The sequence below is a fragment of the Tiliqua scincoides genome, chromosome 3 (assembly GCF_035046505.1).
Source record: "Tiliqua scincoides isolate rTilSci1 chromosome 3, rTilSci1.hap2, whole genome shotgun sequence".
Taxonomy (NCBI): Eukaryota; Metazoa; Chordata; class Lepidosauria; order Squamata; family Scincidae; genus Tiliqua; species Tiliqua scincoides.
The window spans coordinates 163,544,206-163,560,571 of record NC_089823.1 but is presented as its reverse complement, the minus strand read 5'-3'; the positions used below and the strand labels follow the sequence as shown (position 1 = coordinate 163,560,571).

At 41.0% G+C, this 16,366-nt stretch overlaps 1 protein-coding gene across 4 annotated transcripts in view; it reads right to left on the bottom strand.

Annotated features, from left to right (window-relative positions):
- The window catches only part of CPEB3 (cytoplasmic polyadenylation element binding protein 3), a 93,959-nt gene that overhangs the window by 42,539 nt on the left and 35,054 nt on the right, over nucleotides 1–16,366 (bottom strand). For all 4 annotated transcript variants that reach the window (XM_066620849.1, XM_066620848.1, XM_066620851.1 and 1 more), the window contains exon 4: nucleotides 1,623–1,679. In XM_066620849.1, the coding sequence (XP_066476946.1) occupies nucleotides 1,623–1,679 (57 nt within the window). The remainder of the gene's footprint in view (nucleotides 1–1,622; nucleotides 1,680–16,366) is intronic.

Sequence of the window (16,366 nt, the reverse complement as noted above, 5' to 3'; positions counted from 1 at the left end):
CTTATGTTGATTCTGAGGAAAACACTGGTTATATATAAAATATCCCCACTTAATAATGAAGGCTGGCTATGCCCTTGCTAAAGGAGGGCACTGCAAGCAACTATATTTTATTTCTAGTAATTTACAGAAAGTACCAGTAAAACCTAGAACCATCCTTCCTTGGAAATGCTCAACAGCTATCTACAAAACTTATTTTAACAATTGTTTAAGGCTTTCCATAATTCCTTGCTTTTGCATATTATGTAAAATTTGTGTTTTTAACTGATTTTACATTTTGTATTTCTCAACATTGTTGTAAGCTGCCTTGGGTCCCTTCAGGGAGAAAGGTGGGGTAGAAATACAGTAAAATAAATAAATTTGCATTGTAAAATTACAGCGCTATCCTAACTGAGCACTTAGCCGCCACAGCCATCCCTGCAACAGCTCAGAGTGTTGCAAACGTGCCATAAGGTATGTTTGCAGCTACTCGTGAGCTGGCAGTGCTAGCCCAACCCCCTGCGCCAACTTACCAGCGCCACATCCGTTCCCAGTGCCAACCAGCACAGGTAAGGTTGTGTTGGTGGTGCGGGGCCTGGGAGAGGGTGGCAGGAGGATGTTTTAGGAAGCTGGGCGTTTCTGGGCAGGGGAAGGACGGAACAAGAGGAGTATTGGCTGGTAGGGAGGCAGTGGTGCACACTGCAACTAAACCCCCTTCCTAGCCAGGCAGCCCAGCATGGCCCAGTTTGAGAATAGGGACGGCTGGGGTATTACTTGGAGTAAGGTAAAATAAATTCCCTTATCCCGAGGAGACCTCCAGCTGCCTCCTAAGCCTCATTGGATGCAACGTAGATCATGTGGCTCCACTGCACAAGCACAGCTTAGGACTGGGTGGTAAGAGAAGCAAAGATGCTCATTTCCACATGAAGAAAGACTTATACACAGGATATGAATTCAACAGCACAGGCCTGTGCATGTTTCTGACTACAGTGCGATTTACTCCCAGGTATGTGCATACAGAACTGCAGATCAAGACATTTAGAAAAGAATAACTAGAAGTAAATATTAGCATTCTCTAGTACAGTGTTTCTCAAATTGTGGTCTGGACCAATAAGTAAGTCACAAGCCAAATCCAAGTGGGTCCCATTCATTTCAATCTTTTATTTTTAATATATTAGACTTGATGCTACCATGGTATGTGACTGCATTTGGGGAAATATTACAGCTCTGCACTTTTAACAGGCTACTATGTATATGCTTTAAAAAATGATAGTAAGTGGAACTTATTCCTGGATAAGTAAGTGTGGGTAGGATTGCAGTCTAGGATTGTTAAAAATCTTTGTGCTTGATGATGTCACTTCCGGTCATGAGATCACTTCCAGTGGGTCCTGACAGATTCTCATTCTATAAGTGGTTTGAGAACCACTGCTCTACTGTAATAAAATTGATTTTATCATCATAAGCAGAGTAACTGAAAATTACAATAACTGAAAATTAAACAAAATTTGAGACTGATTAGATGCACCAAGGCATATTTTACCTATTCTCACTTTCTTCTCCCCAAATCTGAAGCATGACTATATAAGAGCAAGTTAGATGTAAATACATGATTTAAAAAAATTGTAAGAATAAAAATATGAACTTACTGTTGAGAGCCATAATGTTATCTGTTGCTGGATGATGAAAATTTATACCCATACGACCTGAAAAATGAAACAATATTTCATCATGCTGCTTCAGGATCATTAGGCTATTTTTCAATACCAGATTTTGCAACTAAATGAAAACAATATATGGGAACACTGAAACTAATTGGGAAAGCTTACATAATCTTTAGTTTTGCTCATTCTACATAAAAACACAGTATACATTAAAGATAAAACACAGAATAAAAAATATGAAAGGATTACATTTTTTAGATTCTTAACATTGATGATATACATGTTAGATAATGTATAACAGATCCTTTGAGTAATATATTGAACCCCAGGAAGGAAAATGTTTATTTCTTACTCCAACCCAGTTTAATAGGTCTGCAAGAAAAACTGCTGGGGAGAAATTCCAGCAGTTTCTTTTCTCCCAAAGAAGGAGAATAACTGAGAGAAGGAGAAACTCAGAAATGCTCATCACCTTCTTAACTGGGTGCTGATTATGCTGGTAAAAAAAAAAAATTAATACTGTACTGTAGAAAACTTGGGAGAGGTGGTAAGGAGCAAGAAAGTCTGATTTAAGTATGCAGAGTCCCCTAAGAGGCTCAGGCTAGCTAGATAAATCTTCCGCCTGGCTCTAAGAACTATCAGGACCTTTATATCACTAGAGGCTGTCCAATGTAAAGAGTTTTGTAATAGTTTGCAGACATATAATGTAGCTATGAATCCATCCCTGGTTCAAATCTTTCCAACCGTGAAATCAGCAGGCACCTTTTCAGACCAGTCATTTTCAACCGCTGTGCCGTGGCACATTGGTGTGCTGCGAGTGGTCCACGGGTATGCCACAGGAATCTGGGATAAGGTCATTTATTAATAGAGCCAATGGGGGATGTGAGCCCCTCACTGGCAATATGGTATGCTTTGTCAATTGTCAAAAACGATGGTAGTGCCTTGACAGTATTAGTGCCTTATCAGTGTGCCATGAGATGAAAAAGATTGAAAATCACTGCTTTAGATTTTCCATCTACAAGATGGGGATAATACCACAAAACTACCTTACAAGAGGGTTGTCAATATTTGACACAAGAACATGTAAGTGAAACACTCTGAGGTACTATGCTAAATTATTTAATGCATTTCTACTCTGCCTTTCTCCACCAATTTGGGCACCCAGGGCAGACTTCATAAAATCACAACAAATACCTCACAAAATTAAAATCACTAAAGCATAAAACACAAAAACAACAAGAACAAAAAAGGAAAAAACTAGCAGCCCAAGATTTTATAAGCATCAGTCATGCATATAAGATCTACCATAAGAGAACAGCAGCACAGAACATAAAAAGGAGCTAAAACAGCAACAGATAAGCATAGCAATAAAAATAGCAATTGGGTTATAATAAGAACGCATATAAAACCATTAAGCACACAATACAATACAAACCTATCTACACCCACCACTACACAAACACTAACTGAAATAAAAACATTTTGAGCCCTCATTGGAATGTGTCAATAGAGAGGGCAGTTTATAAGAGATGGAGTTCTGTAACCGAAGTGATGCATCCGAGTAGGCTCTGCTTCTTGTTGCATCTCCCCTCACTTCTCTTGGGGGCAGCACATGCAATAGAGCCCCCTTTGATGTGTCAAATACTATTGTAGGTCTGTATCAGTGGATTCAGGACCCACGGATTTCATTATCCGCAGGTCCTGAACCTGTGAGGTCAGGCAAACCTGAACCCACCCTCCAGAGGGTGTACTGAGGCCGTGTAAAAACCGGAAGTGATGTTTAAAGGCCTTAAAAGTCCTTTGGAGGGCCAGTTGCCCATGGGCTCCCCAGCCCTCAGAACATCTTCTGTAGGTGATGATTCCATTATCCGTGGGTTTTGGCATCTGCAGGGGGGCTGGAATGGATCCCCTGTGGATACCAAGGACTCACTGTATTTCCTTTCCAGCCTTCTCTCTATCTGCCCAAGCATGACCAAAATTGTTGAGCCAAAGCAGTCCAATTAGTTAACCTATGAGCTGCTTATCTCACCAAGTTCCCCTTCCCTCCAAGAAAGGCAGCATGGCTCCTTTGCCCTGCTCTTTTCAAGGCTACTGCTTCAGGGCCTGCTTGGGTTTTCTTCATAGCCATCTTTCTTTCTGAGAGACCCCCCTCTTTGAATCAAGAAGCTTCACATGGTCATCACCCTTGTCGCTGCTGCCCCTGCATCACAATGCTCCCAAGCCTCTGAGAAAGAAAGGATAGGTAAAACTTGGTCATCTGTCTAGCCTCACCAAAGACTGACCAAGTCATTTCCATGTTGTCTTATGTTAATCCCATTGACTGCATGCTTACTGTTTGTTGCTTTCTTTTTTCCCTGTGAGCCTGGTGCACATGTGTGGTCAGAGTCTTTTTTAACCACTTTTCGTGAAGACCAGAGATTAGCCTCAAACTCCTTCCCAAACAAACCCCCTTAACTTGTCCATGAGTACTCTACAAGTTGGAAACACTTGCAAATCCTTTTTAGAAAACGGAGTATCTGTTAAGAGGGCTTATTCAGTGGGAGAGACTACCTTCCCCACCACAAGCAGAAGTGCTTTCATAGCCTGTAGCCCTTCAGTTCATGCTACAGAGCCACTTCCCAGCCACATCTTCTCACTATGGTCTGGGCCTTAGGAACCTCTCTTACCCCCCTTTCCACTAATCTCCCTATTATCCCTGTTTTTTTTCCCCTGCACCCCAAAACCTCCATTTCCATCTCCCAGGTCCCCTGAGAAGCCCATCAAATCTCCTTAGGTTCCTTCCCCCCGTTTTTCCCCTCTTCACTCTGGTCCTTCTCCTTCTAAGAATTCCCCACTCTTCTTTCTTCCAACCGCTTTCTCCAGAGCTCCATAGTGTGTGAATGTTAACCACAGAGTTCCCCTATATAGTAAGATGAGTTTAGCTAAGCCCCAGTTTGAACTCCCTTTTTGGGTTCAGGCACTAAAAGAAATCCTTTTTGCACCTTTCACCCTTGCCTCCATCTTCCTTTCCCCACCAGCTATACCACTGGCCACTACACAGGATCCCTGCACACAAATTGTTTTTTCTTCCTGTGCACACGTTGCCTGTGTTTTAAAAAACCACTGCCAGTAATACAGGGGCTGTTAATGCAATCATCCAGTGGGAGACTGTCGACCAGTTGAGTTAGGATTCATATGAAACTTTAGATCTATCCACATAAGAATCCCATATGGCACACCAACAGTAAGAGGTTACCCAACCATCTAAACTGCTTTATGGATAGATATGTGAATAAATGGGCATGCCACAGCTCTAAATGCATATTTAATCTCTCCTCTGTTGCTTTGCCAAAGCTGGAATTGTGCTATTTAACCAGATACAAAAATAGAATCAAGTGACATCTGGTAGGGTGTGTGTGCGCGCAAGAGAGCGTGGTTCACTCACGGTGCCAGGTGCTGCCTGTGTGACATTTTGTCACCTGCCCTTGACATTCTATTTTTAAGTTGCTCTTGACAGCTACCTTCTCAGAGAAGCAAAAATGTCAAATTGTATGAGTAAAGAGACACACCATTTTCCTACCAAACTATGCATGTTTCCCTGAAGTCTTATTATATTTCAAGGGGCCTACTTAGTATGCACTGAATTGCAGTCTTAAAAAACTATATAGGAAACAGCTTAATTTCTATCTTAAGCTTCTTCGGTGAAAGAATTACAAATTAAGTACCTTTTGATTGAGAAAGTTACAGAATTAGAAATCACAGTTTAAAAATTTATCAAGAATATATAAAAATCAGACTGCATTCTGGTCTTATTGTAACTGTACCCAAAAATGTTTTCCAGTCTTTTCCAATCACATGAAAACTCAAAAGACAGTGAACATACATCAGAAAATTAAGAAAAAACCTAAAAAATGGCCCAATTTTACCTCAGAATTTGCACATTTTAAGACAACTAGAGTACAAACTAAAAGAAAGGTGCTTTCCAATTGGCATTATTAGCTTCATGTGCCAAAGTGGAGGAAACAACTTTAGATATAACATTTTAAAATTTGTGTTGTTTGTTCAATTGGCAAATTATAATGCCATTCTTAACTCCTAACTCCTCCTCCCCATTCAACCCAGCACTCATCATTTTTTCTGCCAAGAAAGAAGGCACAGTAGACAGAACACAAGCACAGTGTGATGCTAGGTTACTTAGGATGGGAAAGCACAGCAGAGCCATGCCTATCGCACTGCATCTGTTTGCTTTCTTGGGGCCAAACACATTAAAAATGAACAATGTGGCTCCTTGTTTTTGTTAGTTTTAGGTAATTAGTATGCTAGATGGGGCCTGAAATAGTGGCGGTTGGGGAACTTTAGCTCTTTGCCCCTGCCACGGTTCCTACCCCAATCATGCCCATTCCTGCACACTACTTTTATTTACTGAAAACCAATGAAAAGTGTTTTTCAAATAAAAATAGCACAGGGCAGCTAAAGAGCTAAAGCCCCTCACCACAGTCTGCAGACTCCCTCTGGTGTGCTATTTACTTTCTTAAAAACCCACACAGATCCATATTATAGGTTTGTTGTGCCATGCAGTTTGGCCTTCAGTGATTCAGAAGCATATCAGTTGTCTGGAGCAGGGCTCTCCAGATTCCGGCATGCAGGCCAGATCCGGTGCCTCTGCCTAAGCCTTCCCCTGCACGAATGGCACTTACCATTCTATGGGGGAGCCGCCACAAAGCACCTCCGTGCGTCCCCGATCTTTGTTGCATCTACCTGCTTCTGTTTTCCAACACCCCAGCAGGCTTTGTGCCTGGATTTCCAGGCAGAAGCAGCTGGACACAGCAAAGACTGGAAAATGGACAGGGGCAATTTGCAGAGGCTCCCCAGCAAAACAGTAAGCGCTGTTCAAGATGGGGAAGCCTTTGCTGGCGCATAGCGGTCTCCACTTTGGAGACTGCTGGTCTAGAGGCAACTTTTACTCAGTACAAGTGGCAAGATGATGATGATGATGATGATTAACAGTATTTATATACAGCTTTTCAACTAAAAGTTCACAATTACAAGCCTAAATTTTTATACTGAAGTGGGTGTCAAAGAAGGCACCTTCTCTCATGTACAATCACATTCTGTTACTATGCTTCAGAAAGAAAGTTAACCATCAAAGCTTCTTCTGCTTAAAATATCCCGTATGATGAGAAAAATGTCACAGGTATACCTGAAGCTTTTTCTCCTAGAAAGCAGTTGTGGGGGAGGGGCCAAGGCAGTAATATAATTGCCTGAATTGCACCATTGCCAAGGATGAAAGGGTTTTTTTTGGTACTTAACAGCCTTTGGAGGAGAATGTGAAGAGCCCACAGATGCCTCTGGCAGGGCTCCCCAATCTTCAGAATCACCAGAAATAGCAATCACAATCCACTTTCGGTTTCGTGAGATTTTTACAGTGCATGTATTATTCCATGAGACAATCTAATAGAACCTCCATTTCTCCAGGTGTTTCCCTTCAAAGTGCAGTTGGCATTCTGACTGCTGGCTCTTGCACTGTCTAAGCTCTCGCAGGCAGTTGCAAACCAAGCTTCAGACCAGCTTCCAGGGGCGTGGTACCCAGTGCAACCATAATCCCCATGGGCCGCCCCACGCCTTCTGGGCTGCGCCTGCATGCCAAACACTTCTGGGTCACCCAACTCTTGTGCCTCAAGTGGACTGGAGGCAAATGAGGCCTCACTTGGTGCAGTGAAGCCTTCTGGAGCTGACTGGCAACTACAGGAGCTGTTTGCACGCTCTCTCACCAGCTTGTCAAAGAGGCACAAGCACCTGCACCTGCTGGACGGCTCTTCCAGATTCATCTGGCCTCCATGCTGGACCATGCAGTGCTGCTCTGGGATCCACATACAGCTGTCCAGGGAGGAGGATGGCCATGCATGGACCCTAAGCAGCGCTGAACAACCCAGCACACACTTCCTATGTCACTGCCAACTTCTGAAAGATGTTACCTGGGTTTTTTTGCCAGATGACTCCTCCATTTCTCACACTCCACTCCTCTGTACAGACAGCAGCCTTGGTCTCCCATCCAAGCAACTGATCCTGCTTAGCTCTTTTTAGGCAAGGCAACAACTCAACCTCCAGACCACACCTCCTGCATCAATCGTTCTCAAGTATTTTAACAGACTAATGTAGCACACAACCTTAAGTTTTCAAACGAATGGTTATGTTGCCTTCTGTATCAGTCTCTAACACCTAAAGAATACCAAGTTTAAATACTAGTCAACTGTGTGCAAGAGTCTCAATTCTAAAAATTATCTAGTAAACATGTAATGTAACTCTTACATTACAAAGGCTCAACCAGTACAGCAGCTATTCAAAAAAACCTCTGTAGTTACTACATTAGTTTGTATAATCATGGCATGGAATGGCAGAACTACAAAATGGAAGTTGAGAGGATGGCCGGCTGTTCTTGAATATTATATTTAAGAAAAACAGTCATGGAAACAGATTTTTAGAAAGGTATACAAGATTGGATGGATTTCAAATTCCAACATGCAGGCAACAGTGCCATAACACAAAGTCCTTTAAAAACTATTTTAAAACTTATCCAAAAGTGCCATAAGAGACAATTTATTCTTTATAAATGAAATTACAGCATAAGCAGAAAGACTTCAAAACACATGACATAAATATATTGAAGTGCACAGTGCCCTTTTAGTTTTTGTCTTTCCAGCAGCAGTCCCAGCGGCACTGAGCCAAAAAGGGTTAGCAATCAACTGTGTAATTCCAGACACGTGACCTCAGTTGACTGGATTTGGGTTAGAGACTGTGCATTCCTACAGGGACTGAATTTCTTTCACTTGTTAACCATATCTTTACCACAGTACGCTTCAGCTGTTTGGTTCTCAATAAATGTAGCTGGGTTAGAAAGCAAACACCTGCTTAAACAGCATCATTGCAGCAGCATCAATAGCACTGAGCAAAACCATTAATAACTGAAATGATGTAAAGGTTCACCAGAATTTTCCTAACAAATATGTCCCAATAGCCCTTGAAAAGCTCTTTCCCAGGTCTTCTTGCAACCAGCATACTACATAGCATCATGCCAGGGACAGGGGGAGCCCTCTTCTTCTTGCTTGATACCAGTACTAGATCAGCAGCAGTAGTCCAGAAGGGGGAAGGAGGAAAGATGATTTAGACAATTATGGACTAACTTGGAAAGGGAGGAATGGAATTATTATTCTCCAGTTTAGCTCACCTTGTACTTGAACATGAATATTATAAGCTACTGAGAATCAAACTACGTTTTAGGAAAAATATGCTTAGCAAAGAAGGAAGGTTTGAAACTTATTCTCCATTATGCTCACCTTGTACTTGAACATGAATATTATAAGCTACTGAGAATCAAACTACGTTTTAGGAAAAATATGCTTAGCAAAGAAGGAAGGTTTGAAACTTAACCACACCACCATTCTGATCCAGATTAGGGGCTTCCACTGCTCTTATTTGTCAAGGCAACAATCCTCCCATTGCAGCAGTGATACTTTTCCCCTTGTCAAATAGCAGCTGTGATAGTGGGGGCAATCAAATTTGGGCCTGTAGTGGAGATAGGGTTGCAGGGTCCCACTCAAGTACCAGTCTATAGGAGCCCCTGATCCAACTGCTACTTACTGCTAAAAATGCAAAAATGAAAGCACACTTCCTGCAGTGTGTAGTTTGACCCCCAAGACTTGTATTTCCAAGTCACGAAACAGGAATCTCAGTGACATCACTAGTCATTTGTTTTAAAACTGTTTTAAAGCTGATCTAGGGGCACCACCAACCTGCTGCAGCTCAGTATGTTTTCATTACTTTTATTGGAGTGATACTCTGGTATTACATAAGAAAAGCTCTCAGCAGGAGTGTAAAAAAATATTGACAAGTTATGTGGGTATTCCTTATGGTTGAAAGGCTTCTTGCTTCTATAATTATAACATCACGTGTGAGTTCATGTACACTTTACTCAATTTTCACATTCTCTCATATGCTAATTTTAATGCAATACTGCAATAGTTCAAACCAGAATCTAGGCAAGCAGAACAGAGACTCTGCACTTACAAAGTTGGTTTTGCTGCTTCAGGCAGTAGCAGAGGCATACACACATTCCTTTTATCTGAAAAACCTGGTCAAGAATCCCAGAAATAACTTCATGTATGGGATCAGGTAAAAGCAGTTGAAGCAACTTCAAATCTTGGCTCCAAAGTCCTACCTGGAAATCTCACCTACAGCTCAATCCTATTCACATTTACTAAGAAGTCAATCCTATTGTGATCAGAGAGTCTAACTCCCAAGAAAGTGTGCGCAGGATTGCTGTGTTAATCTTATAGTCTTCTGGATATATGTTTTCAGTGTATTGTGCATTAAGGTACTGAAAATGGAACTAGACGATACGGAGAATGTGTGACTGCCCCTGAGAGCAACAGCCGTGCATCCCCTCATTTCTAGATAAAATCCAGCGTTAAGAACATGTAATATCATCATGTTAAGCACATATGGACATTAGAGGCAATCAGAAATTTAATTCTGACAACCAGCAAGAAAGCCTTAACTAGCATCCGCCAGAACAATAACTAATTTCAAAAAGCAGTTAGAAACACACATAAAGTGAAACAAAAATGGCACAGTGTCTCTTCTTGTGCTGGGAAGTCACAACAGCATCCTGGGTAGACAAGAAGGCATTACTACAAATACACATCCTGACCATTACTGCTCCCTGCAAACCTTCACATACACCTGGCAGTGGGTACAGAAAAAGCACACTTTATGAGCCAGGAAGCAAGAAAGCAGAGCTAAACAAGTTCCCAGTGGCATGATTTGGAATTGGTTTAGCAATTATGAACTCTCTCAGGGAACACCCAGGGGAAAAAAAGAGTATAGTCAACCTGTAAACTTTTTTTAAAGCTGTATATAAATGTTCTTAATAATTAAATTTTAGATGTGGGGGGGGGGGAACCACAAAATATTTTGCAGGAATATAAAGATAATAAATTTTCTCCTCTAGTTGGGTCAGTCAACCAACAAAAGGCTGCTTTGTCCAGTGGTCCAGTCATATAGTTTACAGAAATTCAAGGGCGTTTTAGCAAAGCTTAGAAACTTAACATTAAAATTTTTGCATGTGTGGTTGCAAAGCAGCTGGCTTTGGGCACTGAGGGCCCAATCCTATCCAACTTTCCAGCCCCAATGCAACTGCAGTGTAGCCCCAAGGTAATGGAACAAAACTTCCCCCATCTTGAGGAGGCCTTCATGACTGACTCAGTGCCTTCCCACCCCAGGATGCAGCACACATCCAGTTGGCATGGCTACATGACCACTGGAAAGTTGAATAGGATTGGGCCCTGAGTGTGCTGACCATACATGTGCAAAATTGAACGACTTTGGTTCGGTAAAATGGAGTTCATCTATTCCACAGGTAATGTCAGTAAGTTTTTTTAATTGTTTTCAGTGTGCAGTTTGCTTATCCTTTGGAGTTATTCAGCATGACAACAGCAGTCTCTAAGCTGAAATTTGGGAGATGAAATTTCAACCCAGATAGAGAAGCAGAAAATTATATAAAAACCACTTTAGATTTCTGTCACTTACTACTTGACAGAGTACATGTAAGTAATGGTGGATCAGAATCTAGGAACGTTTCACCTTTATTTACTCTTTTCTCAGTCTGTTAAATATTAATGTTTCTCAATTACTTTTAGTTCATATAAAGATGTTTTGTAAAATTTTATTTTTTAAAAGATGTATGTTTTCTACAAGTCAAGAGCAGGGAAAAGGAAAATCTTTTTCCATGTAATTGCTTAACTCAGAGGGACTTCCAGGAGCTAGGGACTTTGGTCCCTAGTAAAATGAAGAACTGCCAGGGAACTAATTCAGGGAGATTCCATAGGCTAATGAGAAAGTTAAATGAACAGAAGTGTATAACTGAATAGTCTTTGCTTTTCTTCAGACTGTAGTGATAATATCAATCTTTTGTCAGTCATGGAGAAATAAAACAGGTGGATGCGATGAAAATCCTGCTTGTTCAGATCTAGTAACTTGGGATTTAACCTACAAGGTTTACTGCAAGGAAAAATACTGCTCAGTTTGTAATATAGCCAGTCATTACAAGCTGAACAGGTTTCTATTTCAAGTCAAGTAGTTACAAAATTTAGCAATACAACAGTGGTTGGTTACACAGGCCAACAAACATTTTGCTTTCTTAAACGTTACACCAATTCCTCGGCATATTTGGGGTGCTGATTCCAAAAATGGCATCTGTTTTGCCCTATCACGTCTAGTTTTGGAGACACGGCATAGCCTCTTCAGTGAATAGCCATTTACTGAAGAGGCTATATGATATCTCCAAAACTAGACATGATAGGGCAAAATGGATGCCATTTTTGGAATCGGTACCCCAAATTCATATCAAACCACCATAAAGCTTGGGAAAAACTTTTCTGACCCTCAGTTTTGTAGGCCTGTATTACCAAACCCAGACAAATTCATGGCATGCAAAACTGAGGGTTTCCCTGCTACAGCAAATGGTAGCCAAAGAAGTCAATCATGGGAAACTCTCAGTATCAGTGGCGTAGCTAATGATCATGTAGCCCGGTGCCAAGTTCAAAGTGTTGCCCCGGAAGTGATGTCACAACTGGAAGTGACATCACTTCTGGGTTTTTAAAAAAGTGAAAATTGGGAGGAGCCCACCTCCTGCCCCTAGCAGCTCACCACCCACTTGCTCTGCTATCTCCCCCCAGTCAATGGAATAGCTAAGGCATATATCTGCTACCTGGGATCAAAGAAGGTTTTGTATGACAAAATCAAATTTAATTAAGTGAATAAATAAAAAGTTATTGGTTCCATGCTGCATCATAACAACATCTCATTGGCACTCAGAACAGTCATTCTCATAGGTCAGTTTGGAGTTAAGCAAATCTACTTTTTGTTCCACAAGGCAGTTGTGTTTTCATTTTCTGGTTAATTGGCCATAACTTTTGATAGAATACAGCTATTCTAATGTGGTTTGTTTCATTGAATTCTGCATTAAGTTACCTTTCCAATGATATATAACATGATGGTATTATTCATACATACCAAGATTTTCACAATTTTGGTCACTAGTGTCAAGCTCAGCTTGTTGCCCCCCTAATGCTTGATGTCCAGTGCAACTGCTACCCCCTGCACCCCCTTAGCTACACCACTGCTCAGTATAATGTAATCACATTTCCTTAGTGCAATGCTTCTCAGACTGTGGATCAGGATCCACCAGGTGGGTCGTAAGCCAATATCAGGTGGGTCCCCATTCATTTCAATAAGTATTTTATTTTTAGTATATTAGACTTGAAGCTTCCTTGGAATGTAAGTGCATTTGGAGAAATGTTACAGATCTGTAAATTTATCAGGCTACTGTGTACTTGCTTTTAACAATGACAGTCAATGGGGCTTACTCCTGAGTAAGTGTGGATAGGATTGCAGCCTTTTGGATGTTTAGGTATTTTTTTAAACAGATAGAAACTGCTTGGGAGGGTTGGGAATTCTCTTTATTTTAAATAAGTTTTTAAACTTAAACTTACTGTAAACTGTTAGTTTACTTAATTGATTTGATTTTGTCATATGGAATATTAAAATTTTCTGCTTGATGTCACTTCTGGCCATGACATCACTTCCAGGTTCATGACATCACTTCCGGAGGGTCCTGACAGATTGTCATTCTAAAAAGTATGTCCCGGTGCTAAAAAGTTTGAGAACCACTGCTTTACTGTTTGATAGCAGGAAAGAAGACAGCATGGGACTCCTGCTTTTGGCACCTGGAATGTGTACTGTGTATAATCTTGTTCTGTCTGCTGATATCACCACAATTCAAAAAATATCAGGCTCATAAGGCCAACTTACCCAACTTATAATACGCAAATATATTTTAAGGCAAGTTCCCTTGCCCCTAAAAATTGTTTTCTGCTTTTAAATATTTTGAGCATATGAGCTTGTCGTGTGTCCATCTGGTCTGCATTTCTCAAACTAGGCAAGGCAGCTGCTGTGCTGGCAACTGAGAAATGTTTGTTGATTCTTGAAGTTACTTTAGCTTTTAAAATGGGCATGTAATTTACAGAACAATGCACTAAGTGCATGACAACCAGTGGTTGGGGTACATGAGTGGGCCCGTTCCTAAGGTGTGGTAACAGACTTCTACAATGTTGTCAACAACAATCTTAGCCCTGTTTGCCTAGCATTGGCATAGATCTTGCCTCAGTCATTCATGCCACATAATCTAAAGAACGCTGAAGAGTTTGATGTCCTGTACAAACTTGACTACTTTGCTGTTCACCTCTAATTAAAAAGCACTAGTTCCAAGATCAATCCTGAGGGGACCTTATCAACTCATAAAAGAACATATCCTCCTATCTTAAATCTACTTACACAAGAGACTAGTAAAGGACTTTGTCAAAATGTTTTTGAAAGTCCAAGTATACAATGTCAACAGGATCACTTCAATCCTCACGTCTGGGGATATTGTCAAATACCTTAAGAATATTAGTTACCTTTGCTGAAATCATGCTGATTCTCCTTCAGTAAAGCATGTTTTTCTACATGCTTAATCATTTTATCTTCAACTATGCTATCCACCAGTTTACTGGAATAGACATTTAGCTGACATTTAGCTGTAATTTCTTGAATGCCTCTTGGATCACTTTTAAAGTAACAGTGTTAACATCAGTCAGTGTAGGTACAGGAATCTACCTTATGTCTACGGTACAAAAAAAATGTATTCACCTTCTCTACAGAAGTTTTACAGAAGAAACTCCACAACAACATCCAAAAGTACTGCAGCGGGTATCCGCAGGGGATCTGTTCTTGGACCCCCTACAGATGCCAAAATTCATGGCTAATCAAATTTGCAATTGGTCCCTTTGGCACTCCACCCTCCGGTCCCCTCCAGAGGGCTTTCTGAAGCCTGTAGATGCAGCGCACCTCTACCCAGTGCCTCTGTGGGCTTCAGAAAGCCCTGTGGTGGGGACCGGAGCATAGCTCCAGCTCCTTTCGGAGGGTTCAGTGGGGGCCTGAGTCTGGCCCAACGTGGGTCCAGGGAACCCGTGTTGAGCCAGATCTGTAGATGTAAAATCCGTGGATAAACAGGCTCTACCTGAATATGCTACATAAAAGAAAAAAAACAGCTATAAGATTATAACCTTAGGTTATGGGAAATGAGAAAGAACAAATAACCATGGATGAAGAAAGGGGAAAGAAGGAAAATAAGACAAACTTACATAATATAACATTCTGATAGAGAACAGCACATAAAGTTGCTTATGCTATTGTGGGATTCCTGTTTCGTGAATCACCTTACAATAAATTAGTATTAGATTGACAGATCTTGATTTGTATTTTAATGGGATTTCCCCCCTCCCCCCGTCTTAATTATCTAGGACCTGCAATTGTTAAATAGTTTCTTTTCCAACATGTCCCCCATCTGCTCTTTAAATTCAGGTAGGAAAGTCTTACTCAACTAGAACTAGATCATTGGCAGTTAAGAGGAAATTGTTGATCTGAAGCTCTGGTATGAGCTCCCAGAGGAGGTACCTTTGGAAAAAAGTTAAGGCACATTTAAAAAAAAATGCTTTTAATGTTTAAAAGATTTTAAATTGTATTTTAACACTATTTAGCATTCACTGAAACTGTCTTTTAAAAGTGGCAATGCTTACCTAGAGCTGGATTCAAGCACAGGCCATCTAGACAAATGTTTGATACACTGGGCTTGAGGGACATCAGGCATTTCAAATATTCTTAAATTTAAAAACTTCTATAACATCTGAGGAAATCATGTGTTTTATTTGCTCCATATAGCATGATTTACTCCACCTGTTCAAGCTTATCTTATAGGACATGTCTAGATCATGCAGCTTGTGCATCAAAGTTGTGAATAGGGCTAGAAATGCAGCAAAAAGTTATGTATTCAGATACTTAACAAGTTAAGGTAGGGGCACAAAAACATTTCTCATCTGAGATGTCATTCAGCTTATTTACTACCATAAGTCACATTTAAATAACGCATGGAAGTCTGCAAGTGATTAATGCATTCCCAAAGGGAAAAACACCATGTAATAATGAACGCATTGGCTGTATCAGCTTGGTTATATGGGCCTTGTTGTTGGCATCCTTCAGTCTTGGAAGACTATGGTGTCACGCTCTGAACAGTGGTTCTGGAACAGAGTGTCCTCTCCAGTGCATGAAGCCTGGGTAAAGTAGGTATGGAGGATAGGCTGTTACCCATGCAGCAAATCCCCCCTCTCCACATCGCTGAAATGGTCCAATGGAAAGGCAGAGGCCAATACGGTTGGTTCCAGCGGTGTTGCAGGAGTTGTCAGAACGTGACTGTGTTCAGCCATGAACTGCCTCAGGGACTCTGGCTCCAGATTTTTCCTCGAGGTTGACTCCTGAAGCCTTTTCCATAACTGGATGTAGCCACAAGGCAGTGGAGGTTTGGGATCAGAGTTTTCCTTCTCTCAGATGAGCTGCCTTCCCAGGCTGATGAGTCCCAGTATATGGGCCAGTATCCAGATAATCATGCATCCACAATCAAAGGCATTTAGCATTTGTGTTTGTGAATTAGCACTCCCTTCCCTCAATTCCATGATGGCAGACTACAATTGCAACTGCATGAAGCTTCAAAAGCTGCTCTGATCAACAAAGTGTTTGAGTTATGGCCTGAAGGTATGTTCTTCAAAGAAAAATGTGAAAAATCCCACAAGCCTTTGACTTTTAGATTACAGACACTATACATT